Here is an 18,593-nt window from a genome sequence, read left to right as displayed (position 1 = left end):
AAAAGATTTGTGAACTCAAAATGAATGAATACCTTTATAGCAAGGTCACAGTGTTCACTGGCAGTAGTAAGTTGCTCAAAATGTCTGTCTATTTCAGCAACTGACAGATTACAGCTGCTCTTCTTCCTTCCACAAACTACATTTTCCAGCCCAGTCAACACCCTCTGGAGTTCTGAATTGAGGTCACTACAAGTATCTAAAACAAAAGAAAAACTATATTCATTCATCATTATTGCTTCCAGCTGCAATATCATTAATTCAATATGATGCAAAATATATGCAAACAATATTTCATTTAAAAATATTGAAAATTCATAACAGATTCATTTCCTTTTCAAATACAACATTTTGGGTGGAACATCAACTCAAAAGATGGACTGAAATTCGATGTAAAAATTCAGATGTGTAAAGCAGTTAAATGAATATTTTTACCAGTTACTGGAAGTGAAAAGGAGAACAACTACAAAATAAGCACAAATTGTTAAATCATTTCAAAAACATAAGGAAATGAGAAACAACAGTCACAAACTCGGTGCCAGGATCTGCGATATCTCCAATCAAGTTCTCAGTTATTCTCAGGAGAGAAGGAAAGCAGTCAGATACTGTGGTCCATATAGGGACCAATGATGTAGATAGGAAGGATGAGGAATTCCTGCAAAGAGAGTTTAGGGAGTTAGGTGCAAAGTTGAAGGACAAGACCTCCAGGGTTATAATCTCAGGAGTGCAAGTGAGGCTAGAAATAGAAAGTTAATGCAGCTAAATATGTGATTAAAGAGTTGGTGCAGGAGGGAGGGCTTCATGCTTCTAGACAATTGGCTCTGCTCCAGGGAAATTGGGACCTGTTCCAACGGGACGGTTTGCACCTGAACTGGAGTGGGACTAACAGGCTTGTGGATAGGTTTGCTAGTGCTGCTCCAGGAGGTTTAAACAATATTTGCGGGGGGTGGGAACCAGTGTGTTGGAGTAGATAGTGAGGTGGAGAAGGATAAAAGTCACGTAAGCATGTATAGAAGCAAATCAAAGGTTTGTATGTGATGAAATGTTCTCAGGTGTATTTATTTCAATGCAAGGAGTATTGTCAGAAATGCAGACGAGCTTAGGATGTGGATTTAATTGTTATTAGTGAGACTTGGATGCAGGAGGGGCAGAATTAGAAAGGATCTAGGAAGAATGGATTGGGACAAGTTGTTGTCTGGCAAGGATGTGTTCAGTAAGTGGAAGGCCCAAAGGCAAAATTTTGAAAGTGTAGAGTTTGCATTTTACTGTCAGGACTAAAGGCGAAGTTAACAGGCATAGGGAACCTTGGTTTTCAAGGGATATTAGCAATATGGTAAAGAGGAAGAGAAGAGCATAGGAGGTAGAGGCAACAAGGAGAAAATTAGGTGCTAGAAGAGTATAGAAAATGTAAGAAAATATTTAAGAAGGAAATCAAGAAGACAAAAAGAAGACATGAGGTTGCTTTGGCAGATAATGTGAAGGTAAACCAGATGGGTATCTACAAGTCTGTTAAGAGTAAAAGGATAGTAAGGGACAAAATTGGCTCCTAAAAGATCAGACTAGTCATCTATGTATAGGACCCAACAAAATGTGGGAAATCTTAAACAGTTTTTTTTTCTATCAGTATTTATTCAGGAAACTGGCATGGTGTATAAGGAAGGAAGGGAAACAAGCAGTAGTGGTATGGAACATATAGAGATTAGAGAAGAGGAGGTGCTAATTGCCTTACAGCAAATAAAGGTAGATAAATCCCTCCAGGCCTGACATGATATTACGTCAGACCCTGGCAAAAATATTTAAAATGTTCTAAGCCACGGGTGAGGTGAGGATTAGAGGGTAGCTCATGTTGTTCCGTTGTTTAAAAAAGGCTCCAAAAGCAAATCAAGAAATTACAGGCCAGTGAGCCTTATATCAGAGGTGAGTAAATTATTGGATGGTGTTCTGAGAGATAGGATAAACAAGTATTTGGACAGCCAAGAGCTGATTAAGGATAGTCACCATGGCTTTGTACATGGTAGGTCATGTTAAACAAATCTTATAGAATTTCTTGAGGAGGTTACCAAGAAAGTAGATGAAATAAAGGCTATAGATGTTGTCTACATTGACTTTAGTAAGGCCTTTGACAAGGTCCCACATGGGAGGTTAGTTCAGAAGGTTCAGGCACTAGGTATCCATGGAGAGATTGTACAATGGATTTGAAATTGGCTGAATGGGAGAAGACAGAGTGGTATTGGATGATTGCTTCTCAGACTGAAGGCCTGTGATTAGAGGTGTGCCTCAGGGATTGGTGTTTGGACCATTGTTGTTTGTTGTCTATCGCAATGATCTAGATGATAATATGGTAAATTGGATCAGCAAGTTTGCTGATGACACTAAGATTGGGGGCGTTGTGGACAGTGAGGAAGGTTTTAGAAGCTTGTAGAGGCATCTGGACCAAATAGTAAAATGGGCATGAAAATGGCAGATGGAATTTAACACAGACAAGTGAGAGGTGTAACATTTTGGAAGGACGAATCAAGGTAGGACATACACAGTAAATGATAGAGCACTGAGGAGTGCGGAGAAACAAAGGGATCTGAAAATACAGATACAAAATTCCTTCAAAGTGGTGTCACATGTAGATATGGATCTTGGCTTTCATTAATCAAAGTACTGAGTACAGGAGTGGGATGTTGTGGTGAGGTTGTATAAGACATTGATGAAACCAAATATGGAGTATTGTGTGCAGTTCTGGTTGCCAAACTACAGGAAGGATACCAGTAAGATCGAAAGAGTGCAGAGAAGATTTATTAGGATGTTGCTGGGTTTTCAGGAGTTAAATTACAGGGAAAGATTAAACAGGTTGGGACTTTATTCCATGAAGCGTAGAAGAATGAGGGGAGATTTGATAGAGGTTTACAAAATTATGAGGGGGTATAGACAGAGTAAATGCTAGTAGGCTATTTCCACTTAGATTGGGAGAGATAAATATTAGAGGACATGGCTTTAGGGTAAAAGGTTTTGGGGAAACTTCTTCACTCAGGAGTGGTGAGAGTTTGGAATGAGCTACCATCTGATGTTGTAAATGTGGGCTCACTCTTATATAAATTGGATACATACCTGGATGGGAGTGGTCAGAAGGGTTATGGAATGATGATTGGGCAGACTAGAAGGGCCAAATGGCCTGTTTTCTGTGCTTTAGTTTCAGCTGTTTTTTAGCCAATTCATATTTGGCCACAGAAATAAATAGGTATGGATAAAGCAGTCACTCACTGTACTCATATCCATAATTCAATAGATTTAGCTGACTTGATACCTCCCCAGTTAATTCTGGTACCCCAGGAATCTTTGACCCTCCACACCAAGAACATCCTTCCTCAAGCTTGTACACAAGACTACACATTGGTCTCATCACGAGCTTGTACAGCTGCAGTAAAGCATCCTTGCTCTTGTATTCAAATCCTTCTGTCACAAAAATAAACATACAAACATGCATGCTTGGTGAGCAATCCTCTCCAAGATGAGATACAAGTGATAGCATATGTTTTCATGGTTCAGTTCTACTTTAACAACAATCCCAGAACTGGGCCAAGACAAGTAGAAAAACTGATTCAGACCAGGTCAAAAGTCCTGTATGATGACTGGTCTTTTGACCGGCTACAAATCACAAGTGAAGAGCTTGAAAGACAACTCCGAGTCCGTTTGTTCATAAGGAGTTCAAAAAATTTTTTGTAATTAAGATTTGCCATACTACTAATGCTCTACTTTATCGGGGTACCCCTAAATGATGCTTCAATTCTCCTGCAAGCACAAACCACTACTGACAGAAAGCTATATTGCCATAATCAAATAGCTCAAATCTTTCTCAGGTCATCGTGCTTGGATACTGATATTTGTGAGCAATAGAAGGGAAAGAATATATGCTTTCAAAGTTTGGCTAAATTTGTATCCAAGCTGGTACATTCTTAGGTGAGCAATCCTCTCCAAGTTGAAAACTAGGTTCAGTTCGCAGGGAGATGAAGGTGTGCCTGGGGTGGGCCACAGCACCACTACAGGTCTGTTTTAAGACCACAGACTGCAGTGGTTTCAGGGAGGCAGCCACCTACAACGGTTATGTATATACAGAGAAGTACATAAGCTCAGTGACTGGCTACATCAGCAAGTGCACTGAAGATGTCATCAAGATCAAATGCTTCACAAACAGGGCTAACCAGAAAGCAAGGTTAGATGCAGGGGCCCGGGCCCTTCTCAGAGCTCGTGAAGATACCTACAGGACAGGTGACAAGATGGCACTAAGATCAGTCAGAGCTGAACTCTCGCGTGCAACCAAGAAGGCAAGGTGGGGCTACGCACAGAAGATCCACAGACAGCTGTGCAACATTGGCAACATGAGGCACATGTGGCAAGGGATCAAGACTATAACAGATCAGAAGTCAACCGTGCGAATTAAGGACAATGACAACTCACTTCCGGACAGACTGAACATCTTCTAGGCATGGTTTGATGAGAAGAAAAGGACGATGCTGAAGAAAGCATCGTGTCCTCCGATGAATGGGCCCCCACATAGCAGCGGCCAAGCTGAAAAGAACCCTATCCAAGGTGAACCCAAACAAGGTGGTGGGACCAGACAACATATGATGGGGATCTTCGTGAACATCTTCAACAATTCACTGCAGTTATCCCATCATTCCCACATGTTCAAGATAGCCATCATCATTCCAGAACTCAAGAAGGCAACATTAACAGGCCTTAATGACTACTGTCCTGTGGCACTGACCTCCACCATTATGAAATGCTTTGAGAGTCTGGTGATAGAATGTATCAAAGCACACCTCCCAAAGACACTGGACCTATTTCAATTCGCCGATGGAAGAAACAGTTCCACAGACTATGCTGCAGCCTTCTCCCTCCATTAAGCCCTGACACACCCTGAGAAAAATACCTCATATGCCAAGCTGCTGTACATTGACTTTAGCTCGGCGTTTAATACAATCATTACCCAGAGGCTGGTGGAGAAGTTGTCCTCACTGCAAGTGGATTTTGGACTTTGTAATGGAAAGACCACAGTCTGTACAGGTTGGTAGCAGAATTCAAGCACCATCACGCTAAGCAGTGGAGCACCTCAGTCTGTGTGCTCAGCCCATTCCTATTGACACTACTGGCCTACAACTTCATTCAACAGTCTCATTAGGTTTGTAGATGACACAACAGTAATTTGCCTCATCAGCATTACAGAAAAGAGGTGGAAAATCTCATGTAAGAGCAACAACCTGTCTCAATGTGGACAAGATGAAGGAGATGATCATGGACTTCAGGAGGACCAGGAATGACCACCCTCCACCACATATCAACAACTCTGTAGTGGAGAGAGCACCAATTTCCTTGGAGTTCACTTAACTAATGACCTATCATGGACACACATCTCTTCACTTCTCAGGAAGGTGCAACAGCATAATATCAGCCTTCTATAGGAGTTCTGTTGAGAGTGTCCTGACTGGCTGCATCACAGTGTGGTACAGTTACTGCAAAAAAATGGATCAGAGGTGAATTAACAGGACCATAAGAGTGGCAGAGAGGAACACTGGAGTCTCCCTCCCCTCCCCCCACCCCTCAATCGACACCATCTACTGGTATCATTGTCTGAAGATGGTGTGCAAAACCCCTTCCAACCTGCATACAGCATCTTTTGGCCACTCCCGTCAGGAGAGATACAGGAGAATCAGAGCCAGAACCACCAGGCTGAGGAACAGCTTCTTCCCACATGCAGTGAAAATGCTGAACAACCGAAGGAACTGCTCACACTCATCATCTGAGACTCATTCATGAAACAATATTTGTTTGTTTATTTGTATATTTGAATTCTGGTACTTGTCCTTCATATGTATTGTTTGTCTGTATCTGTATTTTGTCTGGTTGTGTCTCTACATGTTTTGCAGCGAGGACTGAAGAACACTCAGGTTGTACTTGTAAAATCAGATGGCAATAAATTTGACTTGACTACTTCTGTTTCCTGAAATAATTATTATTTTAGGTAAGACAGAGTAGACCCCACACATACTCATATCCATTTGCACAATATGATAGCATTCCACATGCAGCTTGCAGTTGAACAGCAGAAGAACAAAAGTCTGAAAGGTCAATTGTAATTGTACATAACGAGGTATTATCCAAGATGAATTGGAAAAATAAGAGATAGGTTTGTGGATTAATAATGGCAGATATTCAAGTAGTTTCTCCATGACACACAACAGAAATTTATCTGTTATCAAGTCTTGGGCATGAGGCACAATCTGTGGTTAACAAAAAAAGATCAAGAAAAATATTATCTTGAAAAGGTTTGGAAAGTGATATCAGCTGGTGCAAACTCAAAGAACTGAAGATTTTGGTGTACAAAAAACTAAAAAACATTAAGAAAGGATAAAATTGATTTTGATAGAAAACATGCATCTAATATTAAAACAAGTAATAAGAGCTACTGTGGCTAAATGAATAGGAAGGCAGTGACTAGATAGTAGTGGGACCTCTGGAGAATGAGGCAGATGAGGTAATAGCAGGGGGAAAAAATGGTAGATATGTAAAACATTTTTTTTCCATCTGAGGAGGACATAGCAAATATTGCTCAGATAACTGATGGGCTAATTTCAAATAACACAGAAGAACAAATAACACAAAAGGTATAATATAACAGAGAAACTCATATGGCTAGAGGCAGATAAATTGCCAGGACCCAATGGCCTGTACCCAAAATTTTCAAAACTTGTTAAAATTTTGTGTAGGTACCAGGAGTGGGAGAAAGACAGAAGATGCAGAACTATGGATTGACTAGTTTAATATCTACTGTTGGCAAGGTGTTAAGAGTTAATAATCAAATAGGAAATAGCTATTCACTTTGGAGAGCTAAATGTAATTAAACTCAATCAACAAAATTTTATGAAAGGTTAATCATGTTGGACAAATTTGCTTAAATACTTTAAGGAGCTGCTAGAGGGGAAATGCAGGATGTAGTGTTTTTAGATTGGCATGGTACTGGTATACAAAGTATTGGACAAAGTGTGTCAGCAAGAATTGAAAACTGGGTATCTCAGAGAAAACAAAGAGTTTGAAAATATATTTAGGCATACAAGTCGTCTCCGATTTACAGTCATAATTGGGACCAAAGGATCAGTCATATCTCGGAATGGAGTACCGAGGTTTTAAAGCAAACTTTGTAATCAAATTTTTAATTCAACATAGATTTTTGTTATATTTGACAAACAGGGATACAGGGCATATAAAAGCCAAAATGTATGTATTTACCTTGTTAGTTGGCATTCCAGAGTCCATAGGCTGGGGGTGAACATCTTGATTCCTGTGCGCATGCATGAGTCTTCAGTTGGCACATGCACGAATGGTTCCTGTATTAGAATTTGGTTGGCACATGTGCAGTAGGTTTGCGTTTTGAAGTTTGGTTGGTGCATGCGCAAGAGTTAAGGGGGCAAATTCAAAATTGTCAAGGCATGCGCCAACCTAACTCTAATATGCAAATCCACTGCTCATGTGCCAACCGAACTTCAATACAGTAACCCACAACGCATGCGCCAACCGAAGACTCATGCATGCATATAGGATTCAAGAAGGCCATGCCCAGCCTATGGATCCCAGAACATCAACTAACAAGGTAAGTACGCACATTTTGGGCTCTTACTTGCCCTACATCCCTGTAACAGTTTATCAAATACAACATAAAAGAAGTAAATTTTATATTTATTTCTTAATTTTAAAAAAATTCGATAGCATGTGCAGATGGACATAAGTCACGTAGATCGTAAGTCGGGGAGTACCTGGTATACATAACCTTGAGTACCCTTGGGATTGATTCTTTGACCTCAATTGATTACAGTTTATAATAACATGGGACAGTGAATATAATAAGATCTCCAAGTTTGCCATTGATATAAAAATAGACAGAAGGTCACGTTGTGATGAGGACACTGATTCTGAAACAGCAGAGAGATATTTAATGAGAGAAACAGTGAGATCATGTATTCAATGGAGACTGCAAATGACTGAAGTTCAGAGGGATCTGGTGTCGTCATGCTTGAATCACAAAAAAAGTTAGCTAGCAAGTTCAACAACTGGTTAAGGCAACAAGCAGCATGTTAACATTTGTTGTGAAGGGGTAGGAATTTAAGAAAGGGGGATTTTGCTACAGTTACACCCTGTATAGGGTGCTGGTGAGGTCACACTTCAAATACCATGTATAGTTTTGGACCCCTGACCCAAAAAAAAGTAGCATTGGAGGCAGTCAAAGAGAGTTGCTAGAATGTGTGGACAATTTTGGTCTCCCCATTAAAAAGACTTGTTAACAAATTGATGCTCATGGAGAGTATCAACTTGGATTTTAAAAAATTCTTCATGAAATACGTCAAAATCTGCAATGATATTACACAAAATGATCAAAACAAGTGCAACGGGACTTAGGCATGCTCCCAGAAATGGGGAGATGGAGAGAAGTTCTGAAGACTTACCAGCACAGAATTAAAAAGTATTCCAGATCAGAGGGACGTGGCAGATCATGGACCTGGACAATTGACGTCTTAAATAAAAGATGACTAGTACAAACTTAACAGTGAATGTTTACAAAGCTTAAATACTGAACTTCAAAAGGATGCTAAGGTCCGAAAGAGGATTTTCAGGTGGTTTACCACATTGCTTACAAGGTCAAGAAACTAAGGGGACTTGCAAGAATAATGTTGAGATGTTTTCAATAATGGAATAATCGGAAACAATGGGACATTGCTATAAAATAAGGGGCCAGTCATTTTAAAATGAGTTGTGTATAAATGTCTTCTCTTGGAGGATAGTGAATCTTTGGAATTCTCTGCCCGCAAGGGACAGCTATTATTATCGATAGGTAGAAATTCTGCCTGGCTCGCAAGAAAAAAGAATCTCAGGTTTGTATGTGATGTCATGTATGTATTCTGACAATCTGAAGTTTGATTTTACATAGATATTTGAAATATTGAGGAATCCAGGATTACAGGGAATGGGGACAGAAAAGAAGTTAAGGACAGCAGAGATCAGCCTTGAACCTACTGAATAGCAGGGTAAAAACATTATATAGCGATTGAGAGAATAGTGAGACATGCTTGGGGAGGCGTGCTGATGGCCTACTCTTGCTACTTATTTTTGTTTTTGTCATGATCCTACCTCCTCCTTCCCCCGGCATCTGTCAAAATTGTACTTCAGCTCACTCTACGAATTTATAGCTTCACATTTAATATAAATATTCAGTTTATAGGCCATCATGTTGAGAAGGACAAAAATACAATTTAACAGTACAAAAGAGAATTGAAGTTATGCATCCATGCAGATCACACTGCATCCACAAAAAGCAAACAATATCTATGTCATTTCGATGATGTTTAATTGCCTAACTTAGTAAGTATTTGAAGTATTTTGTTTTTATTTTATATTACCAACATCCAGTATTATAAAACATTCTTTTCTTTTTAAAATATTTTTATTGAGTTTAACAAAAACCCTTTACACAAGGCATACTAATGATAACATAAATCAAATCATATCATACATAAATATATATCACACATCAATTGTAAATTAGAAACATAACCATAATTGTTACATAACATTTTGTTCAGGACATCAAATTCTATAATTACAATAACAATTAAATCAGAACTCATACTATGACCAAAAATAATATTGATACAAAAACTACATGTTAAATTCCCTTATACAAGATATTTTAAACTTCTCTGATGTGATCATGTTGTTCTGTGATATGATCTGTAATTAAAACATTCTAACATAACAGAGCATATTGTTATGAAATATTTTTTGGTATTGAGATCATCTTACCTATATCTGCAGAGACCATCATTGACTGGTTTTCAGGCCCAGAGACAGAAGTCTGATCCTGATCCATACTTCTAGAATCTTCATTTGCCTCGGGTTGGCTATGGCTAAGGTCTGATCGTATATCCGAACATTCATCTTCTTCTCTGTGAAAAACACAAAATATTTAGCCTTACTAATATGCAAATAGTTAAATTTAGTCCCTGGACATAAACTTGAAATACTGAAATTAAAATTCAAAATGCAACAGGTAAGAGAATTTTTCTACATATAGTTCGTAAATGGAAACAATGTACAATTTCAGTAGTTGTAGAAGTTGAATTTATGCAACAATTAATTTCCATGAATTTTAAAAAACTACTTTTACAAAGCTCTCCAGTGTTCCTCTCTGCCTATCTTATGGTCCTGTGGATTAACCTCTGACCCATTTCTCTGCAGCAACCTTACCACACTGTGATGCAGCCAGCCAGGCAGGATGCTCTCGATAGTGCTCCTGTGGAAATATGACACGATGGTGGCTGGTAGCCTTCCTGTTTCAGTCTCCTCAGGAAGAGCAGACGCTGTTGCGCCTTCCTGACAAATGAGGAGATATTGAGTGTCCACGATAAATCACTAGTTGAGTGAACACCAAGGAAGTTGGTGCTCTCCCTCCCTCTACTGCATAGTTGTTGATGTGTAATGGAGCGTGGTTGTTCCTGGTTCTCCTGAAGTCCACGATCATCTCCTTCACTTTGTCCATGATGAGGCTCAAGTTGTTACTCACACCATTTCTCGAGAAGTGATACCTTTTTTTAAAATGTGCTTTTTGTTTTTCATGTTTTTGTTAATTTTGACTGCAATTTTTAAATGTTATTGTTAATAGTTTTAATATATTTCTGAATGCCAAGTTTTTGAACAGAGCAATCACAAGGAGCGTAGACAAAATAAATGGTTATAGCCTTTTTTCAGAATCTAAAACTAGTGGGCATAGATTTAAGGTGTGAGGAACTGTATCTAAGAGGAACACAAGGGGCAGTCTACACATAGAAGGTGATGGGTACATGGAATGAGGCACCAGTGCAAATGGGAGAAGAGGGGACATTTATTGCAAAAATAAACAGGTATATGAATAGGAAGGTGAGACATGCAGGGAAATGAGACTAGCTTAGTTGTCTGGACAAATAGGCCAAAAGGACAAGATGTTTCTATACTGTATGGCTCTGAATAAATATCCCCAATATGTCCTGTAATCTGTGATGCCGGAGCCACTGTAGTGGCAGCGTTGGTGCTGGAGCAGACCCGTGGGGAGCAGAGATGAAGCACTCCTGCAGGGTTTAGCCACCCTGTTGACTCTGCATGGGCTTTGAACAGCCCGCTGAAGGAGCCAACGGTGGTTTTAGTTGAAATATCGTGTCCGCAGGTCGGCACCCAATATGGCAGTGCCTATTAACGAGGGGCTATAGACTCCAGGGAACTGGAGGACTGGATCAAGGCACCAGAGGATGAGAAGATCATGTCACATCTGGGAAGGAGAAGCAGAGGAGACCACCTGCAGGGCCAGTGACCACAGCTGCAGATCAGTGAGGGGGCTCTCCGGCTGAGGGATCAATGCATGTGGTAAGCTGCTGGTGACTCAAGGCGAAGAACCCATGGAAGCTGGAGAATGCTGTTGGGAGACTCAAGCCGGGCTTGAACTGGCTGGAGGGCTACCAGGTATCAGAACTGGGACGCAATGTGGTGCCGAGAGCACTGAAGGATTCCTGACCTTGAAGGTTCAGATCTAGAGCTTGGGTTGCCAATGGTTTGGACTTCACAATGTGCGGCTGCGGGGGCTGTGGAAGGGCATCTACGGATACTCCATGACTCTGGAAGGACTCTCTTTTGTTTCTCTCTTTAACTGTAAGAAGCACTTAGGCAATTCCTGCTGGTGGCAAATCTGTCTGCCTTGCAGCAGGCAAAGAGAAATTTAATGTAATATAACACTGTTTTATTACTATAATAATAAATTGAATTTTGAATCTTGAACCACTCAAAGTAATGGCCAAAAAAAATCACACCAAAGCTTCTACATCCTCAGAAGCCTAAGGAAATTTAACCCAATGTCTCTTACTAATATTTATAGATGCAGCATAAGAAGTATCCTATCTGGATGTTTCTCAGCTTGGTTAAGGAACTGCTTTGCCAAAGACCACAGGAAACTAGAGTTGTGAACATATCTTTAAATTTTGAATTTAGAAAGAGCACAATAACAGGCCATTTCAGCCCATGAGTCCATGCCACCGAATTGCACCCAATTAACAAACACGCCCGGTACATTTCGAACAGTGGGAGGAATCCAAAGCCACGCAGACATGGGGAGAATGTACAAACTCCTTATAGACAAGCGCGGGATTCGAACCCTGGTCCCGATCTCTGGCGCTGTAAAAGCATTGTGCTAACTGTAACGCCAACCATCACGCAGACCAATCTCCCCAACATTAACTTGAACATTGTTATTGCCTCAGCAAAGCAGTCAACATATAAAAGGACACATCCCACCCTGGTCACACACTCATTTCTCTCTCCTTTCCATGTGCGTGTTGAAAGCACGGACCTCCAGATTCAAGGACAGTTTCTTTCCCTCTTCTATCAGATGCTTGAATGGACCACCTATTGGTCCATGATGATGTCTTGCACTGTTTAACTGTACTTTTCTCTTTAACATTATACATTGCACTTTATATTATGAGACATTATATTATGCACTTTAATATTATGAGACATTATTACAATACTTTTATTTTATTGACACACTCTTTTCCATGTAAATCAGCCTCAACATGGCAAGTTACCCAAGAGTAAAAATGTGGTTTATCTGCATTACACATGATAGTAAATAATTCAATTTAGACAACAACAGGGATGAATGATTTGGATGTTTCAGATACTTCTACTGGATGGTTCAATTCCATCAGCCACCAGAGAGATCAGAAATGCTCTGTGCCTTCCAGAAGCCTGGGTGTTAGGTCAGGAATTTCTCCAAGACAGTAAAATTTCACATCTTTTCATTCCTGCTACAATAATGCTCTTGATTTGGCCAGACCTGGCTGGGCATGGCCAATTCCAACAGTTAGATAAAGTCCTACATAACCTAAATATCTTGTGCAAATGTTTAGTTTTGATTTCATGTGAGAGAAGGATTCTGTTGTTGGCTTCTAAAAGAAAATGAATAAACAATGAAGGAGACAGAAAACTACAAACTGATTGGGTAAGAGCAAGGAGTAGGATAAAATGGATATCTTCAAAAGCACCAACATAATTTCACTAAAATGAATATCTTCATTTTATACTATACTACTGACTCTTCACTCACAGCGACACAATTCCAGCTTAGTAAGAAAATTCATATTATCCCGTATATGTTAGATGAACTTACCTACAATATTACCAGTGACTAACAATCAATATTAGCTAATGGAGATCAATTTCAAGGTTATCTGGCATTACATATAAGGCCAGATGAAATATCATTTCTCCAGACTACAGTGTATAGACACTTTTCATACAGCACATAATAATCACATTCTGTATCTACAAAGAAATACAAATAGCTGTATATTTCGGCATACAGTTCAACCGCCTTTTTCAGCCTCATTTTATGAGTTTTATGGTATATCTGGCATTGAAGTTGACCCAATTTTTCTGGTTGCCTGAGGTGCCCCGCTGACTGGCGTACATGTCGACCTCAACAGTTCACGATGCCTGAGATAGGCCTTTGACCGGCATATACGTCGTCCTGCCATAGATCTACTGGGTGCTGGCTGGAGGTGATGGCTATCATGGAGGCTCCATCGACACAATGCAATACATGACAAAAATATGAAGCGAGCTTTAAGTTGAAAGTGATAGAAATGGCCAAGAAAACTAATAACTGCACTGCTGCAAGAAAATTTGATGTGCACAAAAGTTAGTCAGAGATTAGAGTAAGAAAGAAGAAACTTTAAGAAAAAAAACAAAAAGTCAATGCTCTTTGAGAAAAGGAATCAATCAGTGGCCAGAGTTGGAAAATCACATTGCAGAATGGATATGCGAACAGAGGCAAGATTGCTACAGTCACCCCAAATAAAATAAGAACATTTGAACTGCAGTTGGTCAAGTCACACCCAGAACTCAGTAATGATTTTGAGGGAACAGAAGGCTGTTGCAATCATTTCATGAACAGGAAAAATCTGGTATTACACAAAAAAACAAAAATTGCACGGAAACTACCAAAAGATTTTGATCATACAGTTGTAAGTTTTCACCAGTTTATTATATGGAACCGGCAAATATCAAAAACATGGACGAAACCCCCATGAATTTTGACAATGATAGGTAATAGAACAGTGGAATGGAAAGATGTTAAAACTGTGTAAACCAGAAGTACAGGCAACAAAAGGACCAGGTTTACCGTGGTGTTATCGTGCATGGCTGGCGGGACAAAGTTAAGACCCATGGTAATCTTCAAACGCAAAATTAAACCAAAAATGAAATTCCCTACAGGTATTTTTTTGTACATTTTCATGAAAAAGGATGGATGGATGAAAATGGCATAAAACTATGTATAGACAATGTGTGGGACAGACAGTTTACGCAAAAAATGGAGTTTGCTTGTCTTGGATAGATTTCATAGCCACTTAACTGAGAACACTAACAGTAGATTAGTGCTACATAATACTTACAGGCTGTTATCCCAGGTGGTTTGACATCTATATTGCAACCTCTCCATGTCTGCTTGAACAAGCCATCAAAGATCATGTGAGTGAGGAATGGAATACATAGATGTTGAATGCAGGAAAGTTGTTTACAAGAGGCGGGGCAATGAACGTTGCATCACTTGATATGCTGTGTAATTTCATACTCAAGGTATGGGACAAAGTTAAAGTAGAGACTGTGATAAAATGATTTAATCATTTAATGAATCAATTGATGCCATGGAAGATGATTTGTTGTGGGACACTGACAATGAAGCTGAAACCACCTTATCAGATACAGACTGGAACCCAAATAATGACTGTTTAAACAGTGAAAGTGTGGAAGTGCTTGCTGCCATTTTTGCTTCAGATGATGATAGGGAGAGTGATTTTGAAGGGTTCTAAATGTGTTGTTTTTAGACAATGAGAGCGATTTTGAAAGGTGTTAATTGTGTTGTTGTTTTCAATAAAAATTTCAATGAAAATCTGTCGCAGTTGGGTTTTGTAAGGGCCGACTTGGACACCTAATTGGTTTTTCAATGGACGACTTGTATTCCTGATCAGCATAGATTGGATTTTGAGCTGAGTTTAAGGTCTCAACAATGCAACTTAACTTATTTACTATATATTTTAGCATTTAAATAGTATATAGGTAAATTTATAGCGGTAAATTTATAGCGGCATAACACTATTACAATGCCAGCAACCTGGGCTTGAATCTGGTGTGGTCTATAAGAAGTTCATATGTTCCCTCTGTGTCTGCATGGGTTTCCTCACATCTTTCAAAGCATTTGGGGTTTGTAGTTTAATTGGGGTATTTGAGTGGCACAGACTCATGGGCCAGAAGAGCCTGTTACCGTGCTGTAGTTCTAAATTTAAAAAATTCTTAATAAATTCTTAATAAATTATTCAGTTTCATTTATAAGATTCTTAAATTTATGGGATACCTTTCATCAATAATAAAAGCCAGTCACTCCTGATTTTGATGTTCCTGCCTAATTGTAGTAAGTCAAAGTTACTGTGCAATGGATGGTAGGGATCTTCAATAATTCTTTGAACCCTATTTAAGCAATGCTTCTGATGAATGTTATCAATGGAGGAAAGGGAGCCCCCCAGGGATCTTCTCGGCCATTTTCACAATCCTCTGGATTGACATCTGGTCCAATGCTTTGTAGCTACCATAGCACACAATGATGCAGTAAGACAGGATTATCTCAACTGCACTCATCAAGATGGAGGTCAGTAACTCTGTCCTCCTCAAATTCCTGAAAAAGTGTAGGCACTGCTGCACCTTTCTGATTAATATGGCACACCAGAGAACTTTGTTCCCTTGACACTCACCCAGAGCCATTGATGTGTAGTGGAGAGTCACTGACCTTGATCCTCTACAAGTCCTCAATCATCTCGCTTGTCTGTCCACAATGAGACTCAGATTGTTCTTGCACCATTTGACAAACATCCCAACCTTCTGTCAGTACACTGATTAATCATTGTTGCCAATGAGGACAACTACTACAGAATCAGATTTTTTTTGTCCTGAATATGTCAATATTTGCTGTTGATATAATGCTTTTAAAAGATGGAGGGATTTAAAGAAATTTGCTGAACTATCACATAATAAAAGGCTTGTGAATATTGATGCTTGTGGAATAGGAAGGAGAGTGTCAACTTGGAATAAAAAAAATTGTTCAAGGAAGATGTCAAAATCTGCTTTGATATTACACTTAAAATAATCTAAATCAAGTGCAACAGGACTTGTGCATGTTGCCAAAAAAGGGCAGATGGGGAGAAGTGATGAAGACTTAAAAGCACAGAATTAGAATGTATTCCAGAACAGAGGGATGTGTTAGTTCATGCACATGGCTTCGTAAATAAAAGATGACTGGTACCAACTTAACACTGAATGTTTATAAAGCTAAAATAAAGATCATCACATCTTCAAAAGGACACCAAGTTCTTACTGAATATTTTCAGGTGGTTTACCACAGAACTATCAAAGACAAGGGACTTCAGCTACTTTACCAAGTTCTTACTAAGGATTTTCAGGTGGTTTACCAAAGAGCTATCAAATCAAGGAACTTCAGCTACTTCACCAAGTTCTTACTGAGGATTTTCAGGTGGTTTACCACAAAGTTATCAAAGACAAGGGACTTCAGCTACTTCACCGAGTTCTTACTGAGGATTTTCAGGTGGTTTACCACAGAGCTATCAAATACACAAAACTCAAAACGGTCAACCAGTTTACCTATCTCGGCTGCACCATTTCATCAGATGCAAGGATCGACAATGAGATAGACAACAGACTCGCCAAGGCAAATAGCGCCTTTGGAAGACTACACAAAAGAGTCTGGAAAAACAACCAACTGAAAAACCTCACAAAGATAAGCGTATACAGAGCCGTTGTCATACCCACACTCCTGTTCGGCTCCGAATCATGGGTCCTCTACCGGCACCACCTACGGCTCCTAGAACGCTTCCACCAGCGTTGTCTCCGCTCCATCCTCAACATCCATTGGAGCGCTTACACCCCTAACGTCGAAGTACTCGAGATGGCAAAGGTCAACAGCATCGAGTCCACGCTGCGCTGGATGGGTCACGTCTCCAGAATGGAGGACCATCGCCTTCCCAAGATCGTGTTATATGGCGAGCTCTCCACTGGCCACCGTGACAGAGGTGCACCAAAGAAAAGGTACAAGGACTGCCTAAAGAAATCTCTTGGTGCCTGCCACATTGACCACCACCAGTGGGCTGATAACGCCTCAAACCGTGCATCTTGGCGCCTCACAGTTTGGCGGGCAGCAACCTCCTTTGAAGAAGACCGCAGAGCCCACCTCACTGACAAAAGGCAAAGGAGGAAAAACCCAACACCCAACCCCAACCAACCAATTTTCCCTTGCAACCGCTGCAATCGTGTCTGCCTGTCCCGCATCGGACTTGTCAGCCACAAACGAGCCTGCAGCTGACGTGGACTTTTTACCCCCTCCATAAATCTTCGTCCGCGAAGCCAAGCCAAAGAAAAAAAAAATCAAATACATGGGACTTCAGCTCTGCTTTTGCAATAGAATCAGCACCAGAATTCATCATCATGAACATGTAACAAAATTTGTTGTTTTTGCAACAGCCTCATAGATGCAAATATTGCTGTATATTACCTATTTTTAAATAAATACATTAGTGCTAAAGGAAGAGAAAAATGAGGTAGCATACGTGGTTCATTGTCCATTCAGAAATCTGATGGCAGAGGGGAAGAAGCTATTTTTGTGACATTGGGTGTTCATCCTCAGGCTCTCGTACCTCCTTCCTGATGGTAGCCATGTGAAGAGGTCATGGCCTTGGTGGTGATGATCATGTAGGTTAGAGGGCTGCTTTCTTGAGACAATGTTCAAGTTCTTTATTTACACAGCACATTTTTTCAACTTGCATTGACCAAAGTGCTGTATAAACCAAGGCAATCAATTGAAAATAGTACAACTATTTACAGAATAGATTAAGATGTTATAAATAGACCACAATTGCAGTGAATAGTCCAATGCGGTTGGAGGTTAAGAATGTACAAAGAGTTTCAGACCATTAAACACTAACACAGAAGGTACGTTTTTAACCTGGATTTAAAGCAGTTGAGGGAGGTGGCTAGTTTAATGGTCGGGAGAATGCTGTTACTCGTGGGCCACAACTGCAAAGGCCCAGTATCCACGTTGTGAGCATTTAGTATGTGGAACAGCCAGGCATCCTGTTGTAGGTAACATGAGCTGCTTGGGAGCGGAGTATGGCGAAAGCAGATTGGAGATATGGGTGGTGGTTGGGGAGGAGAGGGGGGAGGATGTTGAGGCCCTTAAATGTAAATAGCATCCTATAGATGTCCTTAATGGAGTGAAGACTTTTGCCCATGATGGTGCTAGCCAAGTTCACACCTCTTTGTAGTCTTTTTCCTATCTGTAGTATGTCCATACTACAGTGATGCAACCAGACAGGGTGCTCTCCATGGTACACCTGTAGAAATTTACAAGAGTCTTTGGTAACACACCAAATCTCTCAAACTCCTCACGAAGTAGGGCCGCTGGTGAGCCT

The 18,593-nt window shown here is 40.1% G+C and overlaps 1 protein-coding gene and 1 long non-coding RNA gene across 7 annotated transcripts in view; one reads left to right on the top strand and one right to left on the bottom strand.

The window, feature by feature from the left end:
* Positions 1 to 18,593, bottom strand: part of mcc (MCC regulator of WNT signaling pathway) — a 218,455-nt gene that overhangs the window by 61,412 nt on the left and 138,450 nt on the right. For all 6 annotated transcript variants that reach the window (XM_069930960.1, XM_069930976.1, XM_069930981.1 and 3 more), the window contains 2 exons: positions 9,838 to 9,980; positions 33 to 196 (listed from right to left, as the gene is read on the bottom strand). In XM_069930960.1, coding sequence (XP_069787061.1) covers positions 33 to 196; positions 9,838 to 9,980 — 307 coding nt within the window. The remainder of the gene's footprint in view (positions 1 to 32; positions 197 to 9,837; positions 9,981 to 18,593) is intronic.
* LOC138760425 (uncharacterized) overlaps positions 1 to 18,593 on the top strand; it is a 177,394-nt gene that overhangs the window by 66,427 nt on the left and 92,374 nt on the right. The window lies entirely within an intron of this gene.

The sequence above is a fragment of the Narcine bancroftii genome, chromosome 1 (genome assembly GCF_036971445.1).
Source record: "Narcine bancroftii isolate sNarBan1 chromosome 1, sNarBan1.hap1, whole genome shotgun sequence".
NCBI classification, from domain to species: domain Eukaryota; kingdom Metazoa; phylum Chordata; class Chondrichthyes; order Torpediniformes; family Narcinidae; genus Narcine; species Narcine bancroftii.
This window is presented reverse-complemented; position numbering and strand designations above follow the sequence as displayed.